The 27,021-nt window shown below is 37.3% G+C and overlaps 2 protein-coding genes across 4 annotated transcripts; both read right to left on the reverse strand.

Annotated features, from left to right (window-relative positions):
• Positions 1–995: 995 nt before the first annotated feature.
• On the reverse strand, positions 996–4,570 carry RABIF (RAB interacting factor). Its single transcript, XM_070748841.1, has 2 exons — positions 4,360–4,570; positions 996–3,422 (listed from the first exon to the last, which is right to left on the reverse strand). Exons 1-2 carry the CDS (start codon positions 4,507–4,509, stop codon positions 3,177–3,179), a joined length of 396 nt encoding a protein of 131 aa, XP_070604942.1. The 5' UTR covers positions 4,510–4,570; the 3' UTR covers positions 996–3,176.
• Positions 4,571–6,210: 1,640 nt separating this feature from the next.
• Positions 6,211–21,494, reverse strand: KLHL12 (kelch like family member 12). 3 transcript variants are annotated; one of them, XM_070744982.1, is made up of 12 exons: positions 21,262–21,494; positions 20,181–20,418; positions 18,018–18,171; positions 17,108–17,325; positions 16,051–16,200; positions 14,152–14,266; positions 13,785–13,891; positions 12,587–12,782; positions 11,159–11,317; positions 10,298–10,396; positions 9,372–9,558; positions 6,211–7,909 (listed from the first exon to the last, which is right to left on the reverse strand). In XM_070744982.1, exons 2-12 carry the CDS (start codon positions 20,361–20,363, stop codon positions 7,783–7,785), a joined length of 1,695 nt encoding a protein of 564 aa, XP_070601083.1. In that variant the 5' UTR covers positions 20,364–20,418; positions 21,262–21,494; the 3' UTR covers positions 6,211–7,782. The 3 variants fall into 3 exon arrangements, with proteins under 3 accessions (XP_070601083.1, XP_070601084.1, XP_070601085.1); XM_070744983.1 differs by having other exon boundaries at positions 21,018–21,460; XM_070744984.1 differs by lacking the exon at positions 21,262–21,494 and adding an exon at positions 21,135–21,191.
• Positions 21,495–27,021: the final 5,527 nt, after the last annotated feature.

Here is a 27,021-nt window from a genome sequence, read left to right on the forward strand (position 1 = left end):
CACTGAGTGCCAAAACAGGAGTGCCGAAAACCAGAAGACCAGTTCCCCAGCATGCATGTTCAAATTAATTTCTAATTTCTTCCTTAGAAAATAACTTTGAGATTTGGGATCTTGCAACTGTTTTGTTGCAGGAGGAAAGTTAATTTGTTATTCGTTATACAATATTTGATTTAATCTGATTGTACAAGGTTCAAATATTTTTATTCCAAAGCATTGTAGAAAAGAACTACAGTCATAGGTTAAAGTTCACAATGCTTTTGCACATTAAAAAAAAAAGAGCTGATGTCATTTAATGCTCTCATTTGTAATTGCATGGCTATAAAATTATACTGCAAAGATTATAGTCATTAGATGGCAGCATTTGGAGCACTTTTAGAGAAACATTTTAAAAATTGTCACACATTTACCAGTATGTAGCCATTTAAAAATACGAAAATAACAAAAATGGACATAAAAACAATCACTTTTTAAAAGCGTTGCATTATCATATTGTGAATTGTTTTCTTTATAAGAATGTTCTTTCCTTTTCTTAGAATCTTATTTTTTATTTAAAAACCTGCAAGGTGTGGAAATACGGCTATTTCCTCCTATAGCCTGCTTACAATATCACCCCCATACATTACATAAGAAAGAGGTTAATATGTTTGAGCTGTTTACAGGATTTAGGTTTTGAAACACCTAAAACCAAGAAAAACAAAACCAAGAATTCTCTAGTTGTGTTGCACTTCCTGATACTGTATCTATCATAGTGCTAGCAAGCAACGTAGCTTTCATTTGCATCTGACATATATGACAAAATTCTTAGAGCTTCATTTATGCTACAATTCATTTTGTAAATTTGGTTTGCCATGTGGATTGAGATGGTGCATCAAATCCTCTTCTTTTAAAGTATTAAGATCTGTTGCAAAACCCTGAAACCTGTTTTTCTCAAGTAGAAAGATGTGATGTACGGTTAATTTCTGTTTCAAAATTTGAGCCAAATATCATTTTATAAATAGTGGATTTACGTAACATGTTATTTTTATTCTACTTCTGGTTTAGCATGTTTGGTGAACAAAGCATGAAAAATATTCCTTGAGGATGCTCTATGTATTGATTTGATTGTAGCAGGTAACAGATGACAAAAATGTTGCTACTTGTAGCATTAGGGATGTAACAAAGCCCTTCTTCATTTTTGCAGTTAGTACCGGTATAAGCTTTCCCAGTAAATATTTTCCCATTCGTAGAATACTAGTGCCACCATGTGGCAGATATTTAACATGGAAATGTCATCAAACTGCAGCAAGAAGAAACATTTCATTCTGTCAAATTGTTTTCCAGCCTGCCTTCAGAGATATCACAATGTACTCAAGGACACAGACTTGGTTAACAGGAGGAAACAGTTTTGGGAAGAGGGCAATGAGAACTGAATTACCAAGCAGAACCCAGAAAATCATCCTGTGAGATAAAAGTGCATGGCACCTGGAGTAACAATGGATAACTGAGCCCCATACTGATTAAATCTTATTGAACACTTATTGAACACAAAGGTTTCATGTATTTTTTTAAAATAGTGATGGGAACAACTGACCTAAGTGGCACCAGCTACTGGTAGTAGTCTGTTTTTCTCCATCACTACTAAAAAAGCAGTAATATATTAACTTTCCATAAATAAATACAGTACTTGTAACAGAATGACTAATGTGCCTATTCCACAATAATGAAATCTTACCTGCATTACATTTCAGATTGCTTTTTTAAAAGTGCACTTAAAAATTCTACAAACTCCAGAATTCAGTGCAATACATAACATCATATAACAACAAAATTCAAGTGATTTCCCCTGGAAGTTTAAGAATACTGGGGAGAAGACTGAACCCCGAGAAACTTACAAAACAAACCACCTAACATTACTTTCTTTAAATCGATATAGGGAAACCAGAATCACTGTAGCATTTTAACAGCGTTCATGTCATGCTTAGCTTGGTTAAGGTTAAGGTTAAGCTACAGACACGCCCTTTCTCTGGGAGTTGTCTATCCTATGAAGGACATGTAGCTAATAAGCTGACCATCTTTTACACAGCCTATTTTTATTTATTGAAATTCAGAGGCAGCCCAAGTCCAAACAACCCTGGATGTTTTACAATTAAAATTAAAAGGAATCATAAAACAACAAAAAAGAAGCAGGCATATTACAAAAAGTACAGTATAACAAAAGGCAATTGATTGGTTCAATATCCACCCTACTCCCAAGTCTTGAAAAACATTCTAAACTTGACATCTAAATGAGGGGTTTGGTACCAGAGAATAAAACATGGCTTAGTTCTCTATTTTCTCCTAGATACGTAAAGGGCCCACAATCAGATAGCATTTTAACTAGACTAAATGATTATGTGAGATTCATTGACCATATTATTGCAAGCAACATCAGTAATGAATTGTTATAGTAGCTTTAGAAAAAAAGATTAATAATGGAGATTCTATACAGAAACTGTAAGATTACACCTGTAAGAGTGAGCCCTTTTTCATTAGCTATTGGTAATTCCAATACATACAATATATAAATTAAAATGCATGATTTCAATTTAATTTCAAAATTCACTTTCCATTTTCCATTATTACTTCCTGCAGCTTGATTATTTTTAAATTTTAAAATGACCTGTAACTAACGACTATTTTTTAATTAACAATGATCGTGAAGTGAAAATTCAAACATTTGTAAACATTAGATATCGGTAAACATCAAAATCACAAATGTTTACTTTTTTATCCAGAACAGAGCAGAAAGTCATACATCACCATATGTTATGCTCCCTTCTTTCCCAAGAAACCAGAAGCCTTATTCCCTATTGTATTACACTCTTATTTTACAGAGGACAAAATTCAGCATATCTTTCCTTTTTCATCAAGGAAACTGAATTGCCAACCTGCATGGAACTGTGTTTTCAAAGTATATGCACATAATTGCACATTATTAAATATTAGTACAAATTTGGTCAGGTTCAAATGGGTTGCAACTCAACAAACAATATAAGGACTTCCATTGATGGATCTAAAAAAGGCATTTCATTTGTGCCAGTCTGAAGCCTACATATTGAGGCCATGTTTTAAGTCTACATATTGAGGAACTTGGAAAGTTATTTAGAATGTGGTGTAATCAGGTGCCTGGGAGCCACTTTTGGTCACCTCGGAGCATTTCATTCATGAGAAACACGGTCCAAGGCCACATAAAAACTTTTTTTATCATCCAAGCAGTGCCAGCCAATAGGGCCAATTTCACAGTCTGCACAGATTAGGAACTTGACATTTCCAACATCCTTGGTAAAGCCAACGTTTTCAAAAGAAAACATGTCCTCGACTAGCCAGTGGTCCTGCAAGACATCCCCTTCTAGCTCACCGTTTGTCACCAAAGCGGTCTTCTTCTTCATAGCAGGAAGAAACAGCTGTCAAATAACAAAATGTTTGTTATTACTGTATTTTGTCATATAAGAAAATAACAAATGTTTGTGATTACTGAGCCACTGTAGGGAGTTGGTGAGGATAATGGTGGGGACCTTGGTTCAAGTTTCTACTTAATCACATTTACAATGTGTCTTTGGGCCAAACCAACCCATACTAGTAGATTACTGAGAGCGAGAAATGAGGAGACCCCAAAACCAGATAGTTTGGGATACAATTTGGGGATTGGAGGCTAAAACATATGAAGAACAGTTGCAGAAACTGGGCATGGCTAGTTTAATGAAAAGAAGGACCAGGGGAGAAAGGATAGCACTGTTCCAATATCTCAGGGGTTGCCACAAAGAAGAGGGAGTCAAACTATTCTCCAAAGCTCCTGAGGATAGAACAAGAAGCAATGGGTGGAAACTAAACAAGGAGAGAACCGACTTAGAACTAAAAGAAATTTCCTGACAGAATAATTAATCAGTGAAACAGCTTGCTTCCAGAAGTTGTAAATGCTGCAACCCTGGAAGCTTTTAAGATGTTGGATAATCATCTGTCTGATGTAAGGTTTTCTGCCTAAACGGGATTGGACTAGAAGACCTCTAAGGTCCCTTCCAACTCTGTTATCATCATCATCATCACCACAATCATCATTATTATTATAGCAGCATAATGGAGAGGGGGAGTTCCAGGACGGTGTCAAATACAAAGCTGGCAGGGCGTTTCCGCGAGGCAGGCCTTAGGTTGCAGAAGGACAAATCGAAACAATTTCTCATCCTCAGAAAGGTTAGCTTTCTTTAATTAAAACCACCTGTCGATCAAGGAATTGGCAACTCCGATTTCATCCGAGGCTGGAAGTTGCACGGGGGCGGAGAGCCCCCTTGGGTGGCTAGTACCACTACGGACTACAGCACAGCGGGCGGGCCGAATACGCCCTACCTCTCTGCGTGTGAAGGTTGCAGCTCCGGGCAAAAGGACGCGGGAACCGCAGCGCTGGCAAAGCACGGCTTTGCGGTTCCGCCCACTCGAGCACACAAGCTCCTCCGGTCCCAGGGCTGCCGCTTCCATCGCCAAACTGGGCGCCGCCATATTTACGCAGGCGCAGATAGAGCCAGGGAGGAAGAGCCTGCACACGGCGGGCGTCTCTCGGCTTTAGCGACTTTAAACTTCAACTCTCCACCCAACTAGGGAATTCTGGGAGTTGAAGTCCACAAGCTTAACGAAAGCTGAAGTCAGGAAATCCTACTCGACCGGAAAGGCGGGAGCAGGCTATTGATTGATTGATTGATTGATTGATTGATTTCGTCCATTGCACAATGAGAGTTATATTGGGTATACATATAGCAAATATATAATGAAGGTTATAGAGGATATACTCATAGTAAAGTATATCTAAGAAAGAATAGAAGAGAAGAAATAAGGTTAACCTCCCACCCACTGCGGGTTTATTTTATTTATTTATATATTTGTCAAACAATTATAGGATGGTAATTTGTATAAACATAACATTAGAAAAAGTAATGATAAAAAGACAATAGGACAGGGACAGTAAGCACAATGGTGCGCTTATGCTCGCCTCTTACAGACCTCTTAGAAAGGGGGAAAGATCAATTGTAGATAATCTAAGATTAAAGGTTTGGGGGTTAGGAATAGAAACCACAGAGTCTGGTAGTGCATTCCAAGCCTTGATCACTCTTGCTGAAGCCATATTTTTTGCATACTTTAGAGTGGTTGACATTTAGTTTAGATCTATTACGTGCTCGTGTGTTGTTGCAGTTGAATGTGTACGAATGCGTGTGTTGCAGTTGAACATTTGTGTAAGTGGGAAAGGCTAGTGAAGTGGTTTGTGGGGTAGAGGGAGCTTAACGGTATCAATCTGCTGGGCTTGCTGCTGGAGTCCTACCTCAGATTTCAAGTAAACCATTAAAGATCACAACATAACGTGGGACCCAGGAAAGAATTAAAAAGCAAAACTGGGTATCAGAGGTACCACCTAGTTTGATTCAATTCCAATAGTTGCAGGGCTCTGAATTGAGCCAGGCTTTCAACACCTACGGCTATAGGAAGAGAGAGGAATCTCAGAAATGGAGCCTTCGGTGCCAGGTCCCTCTTCTGCCACCATGAAAATCACCCCCCCTCCAGTTTTTATTTATTTTATTCATTTATGTATTTGTCATACAATTATAGGATGGTAATTTGTACAATTTAAAACATTAGATATGTAACCATAAAAAAGTAATGATAGGAGACAATAGAACAGTAGGACAGGGATGGTAAGCACAATGGTGCACTTATGCATGTGTAGGGTGGTAGGGTTTGTTTTAAATTGATAAAAAGATCAGTGGTTTGTCATCAAAAATCCAAGTGGAAGTAAAGATCCTCACTGCCTGAAACCACCCAAAAATGCGAGGCACAGAGGTGGCCATGGTCTGTAGAAATTCCTGCAGCCTGGAACAGCCTATTGGGGGTATTCCAGGTGGCTGATCCACCCATTGATCAGCTGCTTGTGCTGAATCAGGCTGCAGTAAGGTGCTGCAACTGACTAGCCTGTGTTTTCTGCAAGGATGAATACGGATGGATGCTGGTAGGCAAAGGCAGAAGTTCTTCCCCCCTTGTTTTCCTCCCCAAATATTAGGATACGTCTTATTCTCCGAAAAATACAGTAGGTAAGCCTTCAAAAAGTTATAGATGATACGCTCTTGGACAACATTATATTTGGCCTTTTTAAAATTTAACACAGTACTTAATAAATAGTGCAAGTATAACCAACCTATATGGATATCGCAGATATTTGAACCAGCCATCCTTTTATTAAAAAATACATATGAAAGGAATCAAACACTAGTGTGATAGGTCAGGGTTTTTAAATCAATGTTATTTGAAAGTGCATAATTAGTCTATTGTACCCCCATCCCAAAGCAAGAAGTCACCCACATCCAAGAAAATAAATACATTCATCCCATGGTTTGATTGGATAACACACACACAAAGCCTCAGTAGTTTCATGGGAGAAAATGCCAAGGTCACACTGAAAGCCACAGCACATAAGTGAGAGGGATGGAGGAGCATTATCCACAGGGTTATGTTTCCACCAGCAAAGTGACTTGTCTTCACATATCTAATACAAGCTGCATTATATATTAGAGGCATATTAAGGAGATAGGGAGCTGGGAATCTTAGGTGCCACCACATAGGAATGGTTTGAGCAGGTCAACAGTTCCGGCTCACTTTGGAGATGATTATTCAAAAATCCTTAGTGGATCTGAAGGAGGTTAGTCTTTCTGGCTGAAAGCGTAAGAAATGCAGAACAAAACTGAAATGTAAAAAAATGTGTACTGACATTCATTCTGGACATATACACTGCAATCCCTTTATAGGCATCACATTTCAACCTTATTTGCAGTGCAACTTGAAGGTGACCACTGTAACTTTGGGAGTCTCTTATGTTTTGAAGTGATAATTCATAGTGCGTGGCTACATCCAGTCCCTAAAAAGTACCTTGGATAGAGGTTTTCTTCAAAAGCATATTTATAAATAACTGCTGCACTCAAGATGCCAAGGGCACCCTTCATAGTTCTGCTACTGGCAAGAGTTTGTAGCTTAGAAGGCAAATGTAAACATAAACCTGGTTGTCGCTTAAGCACTAGCACATAGTTTTTTTCTCTAGTGCATATTGATTTTAGTCTCTGGTATTTTTAAAAAATATTTAAAGATCTAGTGCTGCCTGCTTGCTTGCCTGTTGGTCTTCCAAACAGACATAACTGTATACCCCAGCAGGTATTTTTCCTCTATGTCTGCCCCTTGCCCCACCTTACGTATTGCATATGTCAAGTTTGTATACCGACATACATAATCTTTCATTTTCACAGATCAGTTGGTTCCTGGCTGCTTTCCAGATGGACATGGGCAAGCTGGTTCAGAATCTGAAGAAACATCCCAAAAACGTTTGTTCTGCTCATACGCTGGTCATCAGCATATTTGGCATATGAAAATATTCAGGAACAAACTGAACTTTGGATGTGGTCAAAGCTCAGTGAGTGTATGCTGATGATTAGAGATAAACTGAGATAACCGACTTAATTTTAGATATTCAGCAGATAAACATTCCTGCAGCTCTGATGATTCATTTTTTTGAACAGAGTTAGTCTACACAAGCATGCAAGTTCATCCATTGTGAAGTCAAAGTGCGTTGTGTCTGGGTTTTTCTTCAAACCAGAATCAGTAGATTTGTTGATAATTTGCAGCATAGTCCAGATATTAAAAGTGATTTAATTCACAGCTACAGGATCAATAATTCCAAGTCAAGCAATGCTTTTTCTTGTAATTGTTCCATGGAAGTGCTCTCCCAAGCCTTTGTTAAAATCACTTCTCCCGTAGTACACAAACACCAGCATCACAACGCTGGGTTCCTAGTGATGTCACCACTTCCCAGTTGTCAATGATTGGATCGTAGCATTCAATACTGCTCAGGAGTGAGTTTCCATCATACCTGCATACAAAAAGATTTACAGATGAAACCTTGCTGAGATCCAGATTCTTGGGAGTAAGAACTAGCAGAATACCTTTGTCAGAGGGAAATAAAGTTCTTCTAAGGGCTTTTGAAAGCTACTCAGAAATTAGCATAAGGCAAGACTGGCTATAAAGGTAGTCCTCTACTTGCAACAGTTCATTTAGTGACCATTCAAAGTTACATCATCACTGAAAAAAACTGACTTATGACTGTTTTTACATTTACAACTGTTGCATCATCCCCATGGTCAAATGATCAAAATTTAGACGCTTGATAACTGGTTCGTATTTATGACAGTTGCAATATCTCGGGGTCAGGCGATCTCCTTTTGCAACCTTCTGACAAGCGAAGTCAATGGGGAAGCCAGATTCACTTAACAGTCGTGTTACTAATTTAACAACTGCAGTGATTCACTTAACAACTGTGACAAGAAAAGTTGTAACATGAGGCAAAACTCACTTAACAAATGTCTCACTTAGCAACATAAATTTTGGGCTCAATTATAAGTCGAGGATTCCTATCGACTTTTACTCATACTATTACTATACAATAGACCAATTTCAATTTTTATAAGAAATTTAGGATAAGGACAAGTGCATTTTATTAATATACAATGTCGTCTGGCGGAACCCAGGGGAAGAGCCTTCTCTCTGGTGGCCCCGACCCTCTGGAACCAACTTCCCCCGGAGATTAGGATTGCCCCCACCCTCCTTGCCTTTCGCAAACTTCTTAAAACCCACCTCTGCCGTCGGGCATGGGGGAATTGAGACATCTCCCCCAGGCTTATATAGTGTTATGTACAATATGCTTGTGTTGTATGTTTTTTAGAATAATGGGTTTTTAGATATTTTTTAAATATTAGATTTGTTTATTGTATACTGTTTTATTGTTGTTGTGAGCCGCCCCGAGTCTGCGGAGAGGGGCGGCATACAAATCTAATAAATAAATAAATAAATAATCTGGCAATGGAACCAGAATGCACTGTCATCTTATATATGTAAGCTGTTGCTTCTGTTGACATGACCTAAACATAAAACAGCCTTATTTTTTTTAATGTTTTTAGTTTGAAACCTACGTCGGAATCCCCCCAAAATGGTTCCCTCCAGAGGTCTCACTTGAGGTGAAACCACCTGTGGTCTAAGTAACATGGAGCAAGACATACACAAGCAAACATACAAACTGCAGCAATGTGATTGGCCTTAATATACACCAGATAACAAAGGCACAGCTGCCATCAAAGCAGAAATGACTTTAAGGGATTTGAATAGGATTACAGATCATGTATGTACATTACAGCATCTAATTATATTTATAAAATCAATGATATCTGGAGAGGTATAGAATATGTAGCCTATAATTCCATAAAACAAATCCAAATGTCAGGGGTACCTAAAACATTTAAGGTTCATAAAGGTTAGTTCCTCAGGCACCATCTGCTTACCCAGCTATGGCATAGAGCCTTCCACGGAGCACTGTTGCCCCCACGTAACAGCGGGGTGTTGTCATGCTGGTTACTGTTGTCCAAGAGTCTGTACGAATGTTATAAGCTTCCACAGAAGAGAGATGTGATGTTCCATCAAACCCTCCAACCACATAGATATGATCGTTCAGCAAGGCTACTCCAGCTCCTGAAAGGAGAAGTATTGAAATATGATAGTAAAGTAGATGAATTACTTCTGTTAGATGTTAGAGGATTATGGGAGACTGCATGGTCTGCTTTCCATAAGATATGCTAACTTCTATCCTTGTGCATAAAAGTCAACTAGGTGATTTGGGGGCAGTTATTCTCTTAGCCCAACCCACCTCACAGGGTTGTTGTGGGAAAAATAGGAGGAAGGAGTATGAAGTTTTGTTTGCTTCCCTGAGCTATATAATAAAAAGCAGAATAAAAATCTATAATAAAGGCATATGCCTTTATTTTTAACAACTGTTTTTATATATATTCATAATTATTACTGAAAGTTTAAATTAATAATAAATTAATTTGTGATGAAGATGTTATATCATTTCAAGATATCAAGAAAGTTTACATTTAAAATGTCTATTAAACATAATAGAGTGAGAAACAATGAGTGGTTTACGATGTAAAATTGCTCTAATATGATAATTTAGAGAAGATTTTGGAAAGAGCTGATCATTGGTAAGCTTGGGGAATTCTACTTCCATAGTTGAATGTATTATCAGGAAGCTTGCTTGAGGAAAATATTTTTGCTCAACAGATACTGTCTACTAAATATGTCTGACAAGATTTCAGTAAAGTGCTGTATACATTTTACAGAAAGCAAGAGATTTTAATTTTAATTTTATTCTATCTAGAAAACATTTAGATTTTATTCCATAATTCCCTAACCCAATCAGAAATCTCACCTGAGCGTTTAGTAGCCATTGGAGTCACATTTGTCCAATGACCTGTATGGGGATCATATCGCTCCACAGAATTTAAGATGTTTAGACCATCATAACCACCTAAATACATACAAAAGAGAAAGTAAAGTAAGCATCTGTGTTTTATATTCAGACTCAGTATAAAAAAGCCATAAAAAGCAAAAAAAAAAAAAGATCCATAGTTGGGAGAGTATAAATAAGGTATCAGAATATATTTAGGGTTCCAAGAAAAATAATTGAGATTTACCATATTTTTCAGAGGATAAAACACACCTTTTTACCCCCCAAAAGGGGGTGAAAGCATGGGTGCTTCTTATACACTGAATGTAGCTCCACCCAGGCACTCCCACCCTTTTTGGCTTCTGCCTCCCAGCAATTTACCTTCTTGCAGCAGGCAGCCCAGAGCCTGATTAGCATAAGCCACTGATTATATGCCTCCCAACCCTCAGCTGATTGACTGAAGCTGCAGGGAAGCCCAGGTGCTAAATGAAAGTGAAACTAAAGCTGCACCATGGTACTCAACACATTTTGATGTAAAAACTTTGTCTCAATACTTTTGTCTTGGAACCAATTAACAATGAGTACTAAGGTACCATTGCATCTCTTAAATGCACAAATATTAAATAACTGATGCAATCTAACAATTCCTAATCTCTATCTTATAAGTACTCCATTTACAGTTACAATTTTGAGATACTGGAATCTTGTCTTAGGGTATTTATCCTGGTAAAAATAGTTTCATACTTGATACATTACATACAACAGAATATCTGTGATGCTTGCTTGATGTTTGATTAACACTTTTAATACTTGGACATCCAAATGGGAGGGCGGTTTACATACCAAGGCAGTAGATAATATTATTTGCTACAACCAGTCCTGCACCTTCACGAGCTGTCTGCATATCTCCCAACATACTCCACTGATCAATATTTGGATCATATCTTTCCATACTGGTGTGGCGTCTGCTTCCATCAAAACCTCCAGAAACATAGATCATATCTATAATGTAACAAACTGGAGTCAGTTATTTCAAGAGAAAGGTTTTTCTTTATCACAATTTTTATGAAATTTTCTTATTTGTGTATTAACATTTTACTTTATTCCCAAAACATCCCAGTAAATGAAATATAGAAATTTATAAATAAACACAAGTACAAATGATAAAAGGGTTAACTACCAAAGGGAATAAATATTAGTATCAGTAATCAATAGATACATAGACATAAACAACATCTAGTACTGTGCAAAAGAAACAATCAACAAGCCAAAAAGGAAAGAAAAATATCAAAAATACCTCCACACCTGTAATCAACATAGATTAACATCAGGATTAACATCAACCCAACAATCAAGAAGTAAACAATACAGTGATCCCCCGAGTTTCGCGATCTCGAGCTTTGCGAAACGCTATATCGCGATTTTTCCACCCGATGACGTCACTCTCTTCCTTCCTTTCTCATCTTTCTTTCTCTCTCTCTTTCTCTATCTTGCTTCTTCCTCTCTCACACTCTCTTCCTCCCTCTCTCATCTCTCTTTCCTTCTCTCTCTTTCTCTATCTCTCCCCCTCTTGCTCTCGAGCGGCGGGTGGCACCCAGGGAAGGTTCCTTTGGCCGCCCACCAGCTGATCTGCTCGGCAGCGCAGTAGCAGCGAGGAGCCGAAGATGGGGTTTCCCCTTTGCGTGGGCAACGGGGAAACCCCATCTTCGGCTCCTCGCTGCTACTGCGCTGCCGAGCAGATCAGCTGGTGGGCGGCCGAAGGAACTTTCCCTGGGTCTTCAACTCCCAGAGCGGCGGACAAGCGGAAAAGCGGCGGACAAGCGGGCAGGCAGGCGGCTCCTCAGCTGCTGGGTCTTCCCAGGTGCGGAAGTAAAAACACCATCTGCGCATGCGCGGCCATGGAAAAAGGGGCGCGCATGCGCAGATGGTGTTTTTACTTCCGCACCGCTACATTGCGAGAAATCGATTATCGCGAGGGGTCTTGGAACGGAACCCTCGCGATAATCGGGGGATCACTGTACTCCAATCAAGGAACTTACAAATAAGCTAACACTTAACAACCCATTCCATTACCAACAGCTACCAAAGCCATTCCCATCAACACTGACAGGAGAAGCCACCAGAATATAAATTGAGAGCAAATCCCAACTCCTTACTAGCACTGATGATGTTGCCTAGTTTGAATAATGAACAGTCTGCAAAAAACAGCCAACCTCATATGTAGATTTCCCCCCAAGAATAATCATTAGTTGGCTGTTTTTCAATACATACCTCCTAGAGTTGTGGCCCCTGCTAAACCCCGTCGAACATTCATTGGAGCCACAGAGTACCAAATGCTATCTTCATCAGATGTATAATCTAAGCATTCCACAGAGCTCAAACGTGAACGGCCATCATAGCCACCTATTACATATATCCGGTCATGCAAGGAAACTGTAGCAACATAGCGTCTTTTGCGGGTGATGCTCTATATAAGTTAAAAGAAAGAAAATAAAATCAAATTTTTGTATCTAAAAAGAAATTGGTACTAGCAATTTTCTAGTGCACGAATGCAGGGTCAGGGAGAAAGAATGTAAACTGTATCACATGGACTAATGTGACAGGGTTTATTTGTAGGTGTCCAGTTCATCTGCAATCAATTTCCCATGCTTGCTTCTTCAAAATGCAACACAATTTTGTTTTTCTCAGCATAAGATAAATCTGGCCCCTATGAACCATAATGAATTCTGGAGAGTTTTAATTCAGAGAAAAGAAATGGGTTACAAAAAACCAGGAAAATGTCTTCTATGCAGTTTTGAAAATAAAACAAAGTGATATTTCGTTTGGAATATTCTTAAATCTTGATTTAGAAATATTACATACAATATGGTTTTCTCAGTAATCCTTAAATTGTTCTGGAAACAAATTTAAGCATTTTAGAAATGTGAGAAAGTAATTTGCTTAACCATGTCATTCTATTAACAAACTGAGATGACAGCTAACAATGGTCTGACCTTGAATCTGTTCCTATCTGCATCCATGTGTATTACAAGCCATTCACATAGTAGACAACTACTGTATTACTTTCCTCAGGAGTATAGATAGGAAGAGTCAGTTATCTTCTACTCTTCACAAATAGGGTATTCCAGTTTTATACCCATTTTTACATGGAGATTCTAAAAAACTATACTCATAAAGTTCTCCTGACAGATTTTTTTTACCTATTCAAACACTACTGGTGGAAATCAACTGCAGAAAAAAAAACCTTGTCAAATTAGAAGCATTAGGCAACATTCTTTACCTGATGCTTCTTTGCACTAAACTTCATTATAGCAAATAAATCTTTTTTTTAAAAAAGGGAAAATGCTCTAGGAATCTTAGATTCATTACTGAATTATATGCAAATTGTCCCACAATGGACACCTAATATTTTGTACATGTAAATAGCATGTTCTTTTAAACATATATGACGAAGCAGATAATTACATACTGGTAGGAAGCTCCATTCTTGTGTTTTGGGGTCATATTTCTCCACCACGTCAATGGGAGACTGTTGACTTCCAAAACCCCCAATTACTAAAAGAACTTCATTGGCACCTAAATGAAAGAGACCACCTTAATGTTACAAAGTAAGCTTTACAAATAAAAATGGGATTAAAAAATTAAATAATTTTAAAATAAACTTATATATGTATAATCTTTAACTTATCAAGCCCAGTATCTTTTGCAGCAGTGTTAACATAATACTGTGACTCTATTAACCACTAAACTTGGCAATTGACAAAAGACAATAAACATAAGAATGGAAATGACATTTCCTTGTTCTTAAATGTTGATTTGAATCTTTTGCCACTTACCTAGACGTGCTCGGGTTCTGGGGCCTTGCATTTGGCTCCGGAGTTCAGGTCTTAAATGAAACTTTTTAGCTTCATCTACAAGGTCTCTGCACTGTAAACTGCATCGGATAAAAGGCTGGGGAAATATAACAAAACTGATATATTTTTTTACAATATATGCAAGTTTGCAATACCACAGAAGTATACTTTCTTATGAAAACAACAAAAAGAATAACATTTGTATTTATATTAAAACAGTATTTTTAAAAGGAATAATTAGATATACCATATACAAATTTGTGTTGCAGTAGCAAAAGGTTATATAGTTATATAAACATTATAAAGTTAAACAATTATGCTACTTTAAAATTGTTGAGTTTTAGACAACTTCTTTTACACTAATGAATCATCTGTACCACAAGTATTAATCCTGATCAAACCACCTGGGTAAAATGACAGATGCAATACCAAAAACATAAAGTAAAGTCACTTTTACTCTCAGTGTATTTAACAGAAGGCCTGATTTATTTGTGTTTGGTCTGCTTTTAGTTCATTTGAAAAATGATATTGCAAAATTGGAAAAAAACAATCAAAATATCTGAGAAACTACAATAGCTTTCCCAAAGAAATGGTATCTGAGGTTTCTTCGTTATAGACTCAAGACAAGTAATGTGTGATAAATATAAATTGCACATGGTATGAAAAACATGGAGAAAGCTTCCCTCCCTGATCAGTATTAAAACATAGTAGCATCCATTGAAACCTGAACCAAAAATGTGCTAAATTCAGGAATCCATGGGGGAGGGGATGCCTAACAAAATATGCATTCTGATGTAAATTTAATTCCTTTTGTATTTACATGCTATGCTGTACTATAAATACAAAATTCATAAAATACTAGGGAATTCCTGGAAGCTTAGATATTCAGACAAATGAGCCATCAACAGACACAGAGATAAACATTTACACACCATTCAGAAAAAGACAACAAAAAAGCTAAGAAGGAAACAAAACAAAGAACACATCTTTTCCACAAGCCAGTAAGCAGGGGTTTACACCACCCTTTAGCACTGAGGATGTTACTTAAATTGGGTAATGAAATGTCTTCAAACAACTAAGCTCAGATAGCATCAAGGAGGCTAAAAAGGCAGTTTGACAAGCAGTTCTCTATTTTGGCATGTGGTCAGAACAAACACTTATTAATTACAGAATTTGCTAGAAACAGATATGCTAATGATTATTGAGATAAACAGTTTTAAAAGGGATTGGTCACATTCATGGAAAAGTGATCCTCACTTTTGTTGAGAATCACTCTGCAATTCCATAAATGTATTGCAGACAAGCATAGAAGCACAAATGCAAAAACCTGCCTGTGATTTATTAAAATTCAAGACTCTTTTTCCAGACAGCCATCTGATTTGAAAAGACATGTACACCATGTGCACAACTATTAGGCAAGTGGGTATTTTGATCATATTATCCTTTGTATGCATATTTTCCACCTCCAAGCTGGTATAAACTTAAAAGCTTAGTGGATATAAGCATATCAGGTAATGCGTATTTGTGTAATGAGAGAATCAATAATATTTCTTTCAATGCTGAAACAAATGCTCTAAGTTGAATATTGACATTTCTCAATGAACAAAGTATTATGAATTGCAAACATTTCATGAAAAGCAGAAAACATCCCAAAGTAAATAAATGCTGTAATGCAATAGTCACACTACTAATAATGGATACTCTTAGATATAGTATTACTTCTTAGGTAATTAGGTCTACCCTAACTATGATTATAATATTAAACTGCAGCTTTTCAGATGAGTTATTTTGAACTATAATAACATTTGGAAAAGCACAACTTGCCCACCGTAACTGTATTAACAATTTCTAAAAGATGAGTAATACAGAACCTGGACCAACCTCAGTATCTATGACATCGGTGATATAGCGTGGAGTTAGAAGCGGCATGCGCACGTATTGCAAAAGCTCTGGTAAAGAGGCTTCCCGCTCCATTTTTGAGTGCTTCACCCAATTAATAACTGCTTCAAAGACAGGCTCTTCAGAAGCTACCTGTAAAAAAAGAAACAAAACTCCTCAGACCTTTGCAAAAAGAGTTGGCTATGGTTCAAGATAGCTTCTTGGCAGCCCAAACACAGGTTGTACCTGTACTATGGAAAAACTGCTTAGTAAATGACGATTGCTAGATAAATCTCAATCATATATTACAAGTATCTTGTCTACCAATGAAAATCTGTAGTTTTCACTTATTCTTTTTGTGCCATATCTGTCATCAAATGTTGGTGATCATGTTGGCAATCCTATTTTTATCAACAGCCGCATAAAAATGTGCTGCTGAGTTTTGTCCAAACCAATCCCTTAGGGTTTTGAAGTCATGATGTTCTTCTTCTACCTGGACCTCGTTTGCCTTCAATCTTTCCCCGGAGGATTAAGTGAAGGATGCCGTATTTTTCTGGATGTTGCATCACATGTCCAAAATATTCCAACTTACGCTTTTAAATGGTTTTGATGATTTCCCTTTGCTTTCCTAGGAAGCTTATCACCTCATTTGTGATTTTGTTAACCCAGTTTATACGTAACAGGCCTCTGTAAGTCCACATTTCAAATGCTTCTAGTTTTTTCAATTGGTTTTCTGTCAGAGACCAACTGCCTACTCCACTGAGCAGGATAGAAAAGATGTAATATCTGATTGTGTTTCCCCCCTCAAAAAGACCCTGACTTAAATTTTTTTGAACCCTGAAATACACGCTTGGTCTTTTTGCCATGCAGTCAAAAGCCTGAATTGGGCTTATTATCAGGGGATGCCTTATTTGGGGGAAACAGGGAGTACATTACATGATTCTTAAAAGAATACAAAAATCCTGTTTATACAGCTTGACAAATGCATGATTAGATTGCGTTCATCACATCAGAATTAAATATTATTTGCCTTAAACTGCAGTAACAAATGAGTTCTTACCTGAATTTCATCACACTTGATGAGTTTTTCCACTTCTTCTTGACTGAGGAGGATAAACTCTTCATGTTGTACTACATCTGGAAAATGCTTCTGACTAAAAACCTCTGCTGCCAGCATTAAATCAACACAATTATGTGTTTCAGCAAAATCACGAATACCCAAACAATTAGAAGGATCCAACTGGCTTTCCAGGAATTCACAGCATGCCTGCTTTACTCCTACAAGAAAATAAAATAATGGTTGATATTTTGAGTGGTCAAATCATAATTCTGAAAAATTACCTCGGAATCAAATGTGCAATATTTATTTCTATTAAACAGCAACACAGACAAGTGTAATATTATACTGGGTTTCAAGTGTGATCCAGAAAATTCATATACTGTACGTATGTTTCCATTATAAATCATAAACATTTCTTTTTATACGTTCAATAATCAGTATTTGACATAAATACCACTTCTTAATTTCAGCTTACAAAACTACTGATAAAAGTCTATTTATGATCAATATTTATAGACTGAATTTAGACTCTGCTGCCATATTTTTTTACATTTTAAACACCTCTAAAGTGAAAAATCACATATGGATTGTACTAGGACAGACAATCAATTATCTGAAAATGATTTAATGGCCATTCAAAATATTCAGTATTCAGAACTAAACAAATGGAGAAAAGCTGGAACTTTGAGAATCAGTCGTAAGTATTACTTATTCAGTGCTATCGCAACTTTGAGCTGTTGCTGAATAAATGGTTGGTAAGCAAGGTCTATCTATATGTTATTTTAATACATCTTTAATTTACTAACTTTAATATGTTTGCAAAGTTCTGTTCATTTTTGTATACTGAAGGTGTCTGGACAATGCATCTGATCCTTGATTCCTGCTCTATACAATTTGTTTCTTGTGTTACCTTTCAGCTGAAGTAGGCAGGCTGCAGGGAGTAACTCCTGAACATTTTCTACCGTAACATGCACAGTCTCTGTATATACAAAATCCAGTAGTATTTCCATAGTTGAGGCTGTTAGACCTTGGATATCCACATAGGGTTTATCTTTCTCTGAAAGCTACAAATTACAAATAATGTATGTTTAATTACAATGATTTATATTAACGATGTTTACTGGGATTATGAAAACTAACTTGGAAAACATACCATAAATCTGGATAACAGGAAATAAACACTTATCAAACTTTTCATGCAATATAAAAATAATTACCGACATCATTAAAAGTGCACCCTTGAAAGACTACAACAAAGTCACAAATAGCTTAAGATATTGCATTCACCATACCAATTAAGAGGAACTTCACTTTTATATATAAATTACAACAAAGTCATCCTCCTGTAAAAAAAAAGGTACTAGTCTACAAAATATAATGTATTGAAATAAAATGTATTTCTTGTTGATATTTGTACTATTTCTGGCCTAGATAAGTACCATTTGTAGTTTTGTTTCAGCTCACCTACGGACACATTTGGTGAAAGTAATTCACTAAGTATTAACTTACAAGCATGAATTTACAACAAATAAAATTTCAAGAAATATAACATTCCTGGAGAAATAAAATATAGTATCAAACAAACACCTTGCTCTTTAGAAAATAATTGAACTTTCATTCATTTCAATCTTTTTTTAATAGTAGTTCAACACATATTTGTCTTATAAGTTTAGAATTCAAAACTATAGTATAACATAAATGTTTTTTAGAATTATTTGCTTATAGATTTCAAATACATGTTAGAATTGTAATTATCAAAACATCACAAAAGAATGTAAGTTAAGGATCCTCTAATTCATATGTACTCACATTATTTGATTATACTGTAATAATAATAATAATAATAATAATAATAATAATAATAACAATAACAACAACAACAACAACAACAACAACAATAATAATAATAATAATAATAATTTATTAGATTTGTATGTTGCCCTTCTCTGGAGATTGTATATGTTATTCTATACATACAAATAGTATGTAAAATGAGGAGGAGGGAAAATATTATCAAAAACAAGATACAAACTAATGAAATTCTTGAATACCCCTGAAAGATCTATTCTCTATAACCCTATGAGAGGAAAAGCCACTAAAGAAGATACATCATTGTGCAAAACCCATGATGTTGACCTTCCAATTGTCAGGCCAAAGCCATTTTAATTGAGATATTTGGCTTGTCATACTTTATAATTTTCTACTGTGGGAAATGGGGGTGTATGAAGTTGTTGGCATGTAGCCATAAAAAATTCTTTCTAGAAAGCCAAGGTCATCCTTTGTCTCTGCACCACTGCACCTGAATGGAAGGAGATGGGTGGACTCCGCCAGCATGGCAAATGAAGATTGGACAATGTGATGGATTTGTGGGTGTGGGGGCAAGGACGTTCAACTGGGTGGTGAAACCCATAGGACTTCAGATTTGGGTTTCACCCAGATTACCAAAATGGCTCTAATAAAAAATTGAAACTTTGAGGAATACTTTGACTCGGACTCTGATTTAATTTTGGATGCTATTTGGAACCCTGACACCAATTTTTCTAAAATGAAAGTGCCCAAGATTTAATACTGAACTTCACATTAACCTTTATTCAAGTTGAAATATGCCCAAATATATATAATTAAATTGTAGGGAGAAGAAACATTGTTACCTATTCATTACATTATGTTGTCAATTGTTATGATTATTACACTGTAACAATTTAAAATTACTGGGCAACATAGAACTTTAGAAAAACATGACTAAGATAATGTTTGAATTATATATTTTTGCTACTGATTTTAACCTCTGTATAAGAATACCCACACCCAGAGCCCAAACATATATGTACATTTATTTAAAAGCAAATCCCATTGCCTTATTTCCAGATTACACAAAGAACTGCAGCTATACAATACAATTCTATGCACATGTGCTGGCTAAAGTTCAAAGAATGCAATGAGTCTTATTTCCAGGAAGGTTTATACTTAGATTGCAGTGATATTATTAACTATTAAGTCTCTGGCACATGTTACTTGCATGAAACCCTCCCGCCCACAAACTCGAAATATGTTTGATGTCTATCTCACCTACCTCACTTGTGAACATAGCACAGAAGTAGTCACTGCAAGCAGCCAATACAATACGATGAGCTGGAAATTCTTTTTGTTCCACACGCAGGGTCACATCACATAGCGTATTACTCTTTCGCAAAGAGTTCATTGCATTAAGAATGGACTTGGCATGTGAATTAGTCATTATATCTTTAGGAGCCATAGTCTTAACCCAGCCAACAAGGGTGGTGAGAAGGCAGGTTCAGAGTACGAATAACCTGTGAAGAAAACAATTTTTTTAAGGTGGGCGACTACAAGTCAGTTAATAAAGTACTACAAATGCATACTGAGTTTTGATTTGTATTACTCTAAAATAAAGGTTGGGTACTTTGTACAATTCAAATTTGGTAGCCTGTTTTCTCATTTTCAAGATGACATCCTTCAACATACATTTGAAAGTATTTCAGTAAATGTGCCTTCCTATATAGCATAAGCTTTACTTGACAGTTTTGTAAAATGAAAAACGTGGCCATATCTGCCCTATAAATCTCAACTTTCCCAGCTAATTCAACAGGAAGAAATTCATTCCCACTGGAAGCTTCTACTTGAGCTCCTATTGGAGAACACCAGGGACATTCCCAGACTGGATATGAATACAAAAACCAAAATTATAAAAGGATGCTTCTTGTCCCAATCCAACCACATCCACTCTTACTATCCACTGTTGCCCTCACTCTTCCTAAGTAGTCAGTAAGGGGCGTATGTAAATGCACCAGCATGCCTACCGTCCCCTGTCCTAATATTTTTCTCTTATTAATATCATGTATTGTTATATTCTTATGTTATTGTTATATCTTTGTACACTACCAATACATACTTGACAAAATAAAATAAAATAAAAATAAACATCTCTATGTCAACGAACAGATTTAGCCACTGGCGGACATCATTTTGCCAATATTGATCCGGAAGCCAATATCTTTTATTCTCCAACCTGGAATGCTGCGATATAATTGTATATTCATATATAACTGCGGAGAGGGGAAGAGCGACTTCCGCAAACTCTAATTCAGCAGTGGTTTTTGTAGAAAGAGCCTCGCAAACCAGGGCGGAGGATTCACCTGCTCCGTTTCTTATGCGGTTGCTTATCCGCAGAGCCCTGCCGGATACCGGCGAGCTCTTTTATGCGGTCAACACAGGGTCTCTCTTCTACTGAACCCAACAGGGGAAAGAAAGAACCGCCGGCGAAACATCTCTCCCTCTCTCTCCTCCCCAAATCCACCACCACCATAACATTTTTCACTGAGGGGAGAAACTCCCACTTCCTCAGCCCCACACGTCGCCTTCCTCTTTCAGATAGGCGCGTGCCGATTGCGTCACCGTTCGCGCCCGTGGCAGAGGCGGAAAAAAAGGGACCGATATCTATTTGAAGAACCCCTGTGCAAAAGAACTGCGGTGGGAGGGAGGGAGGGGCGGGCGCAGAGAATCTGTTTCGACTCTGGTTGCTAAGCAACGAGGCAGTTTCCATTGTTGTCCCCCGCCGCCTCCGTTCAGTTCAGTTCAGGGCCTTGCGGGGGGGGGGGGCTGCTATTTTTTTCTCCCTTTCCTAGGCTTTTTTTTAATTAAAAAAATTATTAAAAAGTTTTTTATTTATAGTACATTTAAAAAACATAACATATACATAACAATATAACGCAATATAGACGGATAAAGAAAAGAAAGACACATGACCATCTATTCAGTATATACATTATTTCTCCCCCTCCATTAGTTTTCCAATATCTGTTTAAATTTGAATTGATTTAGAACTACTCCATCATACTCTCTAGCCTTTAATCTTGGCTTTCCTTTATCCAGTTAAATAATATATTCCAGGTTTCAAAATAATCTGTGTCCGATTTGTCCTTAACGGTTTGTCCATCTCTGTGCATGTTAGGATTTTAAATAAAAAAAATTCTTCTGTAGGGACATCTTTATTTTTTCCCGTTTCTGAGCATATGCTATTCTTGCTGCAATTAAAATATGTAACATTAAGTATACTTTATTGATTATTCTAGTCATATACCTAGGGCATATAATATTTTGACATAAACTTATCACTTTATTCCCTTTGGAGATAAACATTGGGAAGTACAATAAACAACCGACTCAAAACACTCAAGATCCACCCCACCCCTAAATGGACCAAATGGTAACGAATATAATGATGAATCCGTTAAAGCCAACCTCTTTAATACATTCTTTGCCTCAGTCTTTGTAAACAGCAATGGCTTATTCTCAATATTTCCTAGTCGTACCAGAAATAACTACAACAATCTAACACAAATCTATTTTACAGAAGATAATGTTGGAAAGGCTTTACGCAAACTAAAAACATCCCTATCTATTGGACCCAATGTGCATACTTCTTTAAAAAAACTCTCCTCATCCATAGCTGAACCTCTAGGCATAATTTTTGAAAAATCCTTCAGGACTAGCTTCTTGTCCAACTTATGGTCACTAGCTACAGTCATCCCTATCTTCAGAAAAGGACATCCAAGTAATGTTGAATATTACAGACCAATGTCTTTATTTTGCGTCACCTGCAAAGTCATGGAATCAATCATAAACCAACCCATTACCCTTCATCTAGGAAATAGCAACCTACCCTCTTACAAAAAATTGGGTTTCAGAAAAAAATTATCCTGTAACCTGCAACCCCTACACTTCAAAAACATATGGACTACACATCTCAATCACGCTAAAACAATAGACACAATTTACACAGACTTTTGTAAAGCCCTGAACTCAGTGGTACACAATAAACTTCTTCTGAAGCTCAAATCCTAGGTCCCCTTCATGATTGGATAACTGCATTCTTGTCAAAAAGACAACAAGCGGTTAAAATAGGGAGTGCCTTATCAAATCCTGCACCTGTCAACAGTGGTGTCCCTCAAGGCAGTGAGGACCAACACTATTCTAGGACCAACACTATTCATACTTTACATAAATGACCTTTGATCATATTACAAGCAACTGCGTCTTCTTTGCTGACATATTAAATTATTTAATACCACTGACAATACTGCTACCCTTCAAAAAGACCTTGAACATGTATCAGAATGTTCAAACAACTGGTAACTTCAAATCTCAAACAATAAATGCTTTGGCTTAAACATCGGCAAAAAGAATCAGAACACAAAATACAAACTTGAGAGGACATGACCTTATAGATGACCTCACTTTGTCAAGGACCTTGGAGTACTTATATCTAATTAAGTGTCAGAGCCCACTGTAACAACATTGCCCAAAAGGCACTTAGAGTTATTAATCTAGTCCTGTGTAGCTTCTTCTCTGGCAATATTAATCTACTAACCAGAGCATACAAAACATTTGCTGGACCAATTTTTGAATACAACTTACCTGTTTGGAAACTGTACTGCAGATATCAGATATCAATACAATCAAGAGAGTTCAAAAATATTTCACAAGAAGAGTTCTCTACTCCTCTGCTCACAACAGAATACCTTATTCCACCAGACTTGAAATTTTGGGCTTAGATAGCCTAGAACTTCGTTGTCTTTGATCTGACCTAAATGTAGTTCACAAAACCATTTACCACAATGTCCTACCTGTCAATGATTTCTTCAGCTTAAACCGCAACAATACACAATTACACAATCAATTCAAACTTAATGTAAACTGCTCCAAACTCGACTGCAGAAAGTACAATTTTAGCAACAGAGTAATCAGTTCCTGGAATGTACTACCTGACTCTGGTTTCTTCCCCAAACCCCAAAAACTTTAACCTTAGACTATCTACAGTTGACCTCATCCGATTCCTAAGAGGTCTGTAAGGGGCGTGCATAAACACACCATTTTGCCTACCGTCCCTGTCCTATTCCCTAATTTACCTGTACCTACCTTACTAATGTTTATGTTTATACCAATACCTATTATCTCGTACGTGCTTGATAAATAAAGAAATAAACAAACTAAATAACAACAAACCAGATACAGTAATCCCCCGCTATTTCATGGTTCATCTTTTGCGGATTAGCTACTTCACGGGCTTTTCAAGGGGGCTTAAATCCATTAAATCCATTAAAAATTCATAAAATTCTTCTATAGTAGTATTGGCCCGAAACCGTTGAAGTTCGGGGGGAGGTCAGGCTCCAGGTCTTGAGTCACCCCTCCTGCCCCCCCAGCCAAGTCGGCAGCTTGAACCTCAGAGCCCTCCCCACCTCCCCCTCCCGGCCACCCCGGTGTTTGAGCAAACGCCGAATCTGAACACAGACTTTTTTAAAAGTCTGGGTTCAGGTTCATTATGCCGAACCTCGCAAAGTTCAGCACGGACCCAAACTATGCAAGTTCGGTTTGCTCAACACTATTCTACTATTAAAGAAACGAATAGGATATCACATGTAGTTCCAGATGAGAAACATTATAGAATGACTGTTTAATGCAAAGGGTGGGTTTTAAAAGTCCAAGTTCTCGTTAAATACATAAAAATATATATTTCCTCTACTTCACGGAAATTCGTTTTTCACGGGTGGTCTTGGAATGCATCCCCCGCGAAAAACGAGGGATCGCTGTACATCAAAAGTGGATGATAACAGAAAAGGACATCTAAAGATGCAGCTAAATACTCTGGTCAAATTTTGTGCAGGTTGTAATCACTTTGCACTGGCATTCCTGCTGAGGCCTCTTCTATGAAAGCTGGCAAATGTTACTGTTTTAATGCTACATACATTAAAGCAGTGTTTCCCAACCTTGGCAACTTGAAGATATTTGGACTTCAACTCCCAGAATTCCCCAGCCAGCGAATGCTGGCTGGGGAATTCTGGGAGTTGAAGTTCAGATATCTTCAAGTTGCCAAGGTTGGGAAACACTGCATTAAAGCAATTGTGGGTACCTTTTTACTTTGCTTCCCTTTCACTGAGGATTAACTGAAGCATCAGGTGATACCTGGAAAAACATCACTAACTGCTCAGGTGCATGGAGGCTGAGAGAATATAGGCAGATGCATGGCATGGTGGAACCCAGGTGTGGAGCTTAATTGTTGTCTGTCTTCTGTGCCTGCAATCTATTCCTTGGGCTAAGGTCAGATACGGCTTTAGTGCTCAAAGAGACAGAGGAGCCTGGAGAAGGAATGATGAGAAATATTGTCTGCCTATCCCTCATCCATCTGTGCTTGTTTATGCCACCCCACTCCAACAGGACTCTGGGTGGCTAACAATAATCACAACTACTAAAATATGACAGTTATAAAAAACAGCAAGTAATATGAAATACATAAAAACACTAAAAACCCATGCATACACTCCACTTATTCTTAATCCCAGGCAGCAGGAAAAGCCAGGTCTTAATGGCTTTCTGTAAGACCGGTAGAGTGGGGATAGTATAGGTCTCTGGAGGCAGTTGATTCCAAAGGGTCAGAGCCACCACAGAGAAGGCCCTTCTCCCTAGCCCCACTGGCTGACATTTTTTGATGGATGGGACATGGAGAAGGCCAACTCTGTGGGCCCTTATTGGTTGCTGCAAGGTAGGAAGTGGTCCCGTAAGTAGATTTGATCCCTCATTTGGGCTAACTAGCAACTGGGCTACATTTTTAACAAGGAAATATTGTGTATGGAAGAAGAGGTTAAAAATTCCCCCAGCCATCATCATAAGAAGTATAGGAATTCCTTGGGTTGCTTCTTTTAAGAAAAATGCATGCTCAATTCTATATTTGCTTTAGTTGTCCTTGATAGGAGATGAACGTTTTTTTTCTGTTTGAGTTCTGCCCTTGAGAAGCACAAGTTTTATAGCAGAATATTCACGTACAAAATAGATATTATAAGGGATAGCCAAATCCTACCATCTAGTTAACTACTTTCTATCAGTAAAAGTTATCTAGGTCCTAGGCTTTATCTTTCCAACATATTTCTTGTATCCATTAATTTCAACCCTATTTGTTCCTTGTGCTCCTTCATTTTCATTGCTTGAGCTTCTGGATCATTATGGTAGTATCATGAACATAGTACAGGTTTTTTTTTCTTTAAAATTTTAAAACACCATTTTGTTCCAATAAACTTTCCCTCAATATATATCCATAAATCTATGAAAATGGAATTATGTAATCAGGATTAGATAAATTACTAATTTAGTTCTGAGGTCAGAAATGTCAAATATAGAATTGAATGTGCTAATTGTATTGTTAGCTTTGTTTTTCCATCAAATCTATTTATGCTATTTGCTCTGTGTAAAAAATATTTTTTTAAGCGGAGAGTTTTCTTTTTTTGATAAGGTCTAATAAAACTGATATACTGCTCTGTATGTTTTCCCCAGAAGATGGCAGACTTGTCTCCTGACTAATATTTATATGATACATTTGTGAGTGACACAGAATCCATAGAAAAGGAACAGCATGATCTAACACAGTGATTTTCAACCTTTTTTGAGCCGCGGCACATTTTTTACATTTACAAAACCCCGGGGCACATTGAGCAGGGCGGGGGGGGGCCCTAAAAAAAGTTTGGAGAAAAAAATTCTCTCTCTCTCCCTTCCTTCCTCTTTCTTTCTCTCTCTCCATCCCTCTTTCTTTCTCTTCCTTCCTCTCTTTTTTGCTCTCTTTCTCTCCCTCCTTTCCTATCTCTGTCTTTTTCTCTCTCTCCTTCCCTCCCTCTCTTTCTCTCTCTCTCTTGCTCTCTCTCTCTTGCTCTGTCTCTTGCTTTCTTTCTCTTGTTCTCTTTCTCGCTCACTCGCTCTTTCTCTCTCTTGCTTTCTTTCTCTCTCTTGCTTTCTCTTTTTTTCTCTCTTGCTTTCTTTCTCTCTCTGAGCTTCGCGGCACACCTGACCATGTCTCACGGCACACTAGTGTGCCACGGCACACTGGTTGAAAAACACTGATCTAACATACA

This window comes from Erythrolamprus reginae, chromosome 3 (genome assembly GCF_031021105.1).
Source record: "Erythrolamprus reginae isolate rEryReg1 chromosome 3, rEryReg1.hap1, whole genome shotgun sequence".
NCBI lineage: Eukaryota > Metazoa > Chordata > Lepidosauria > Squamata > Dipsadidae > Erythrolamprus > Erythrolamprus reginae.

Bases quoted from the DNA above. Each gene is read 5' to 3' on its own strand.
- RABIF (XM_070748841.1), bottom strand. From the start codon at position 4,509: ATGGCGGCGCCCAGTTTGGCGATGGAAGCGGCAGCCCTGGGACCGGAG. The intron at 3,423-4,359 runs GTAGGGCGTATT...GTTATTTGACAG, and splicing joins CAACCTTCACACGCAGAGAG to CTGTTTCTTCCTGCTATGAA.
- KLHL12 (XM_070744982.1), bottom strand. From the start codon at position 20,363: ATGGCTCCTAAAGATATAATGACTAATTCACATGCCAAGTCCATTCTT. The intron at 17,326-18,017 runs GTAACACAAGAA...ATTTTCTTGTAG, and splicing joins CTGCCTACTTCAGCTGAAAG to GAGTAAAGCAGGCATGCTGT. The intron at 11,318-12,586 runs GTATGTATTGAA...GTTACATTATAG, and splicing joins AGGGGCCACAACTCTAGGAG to ATATGATCTATGTTTCTGGA.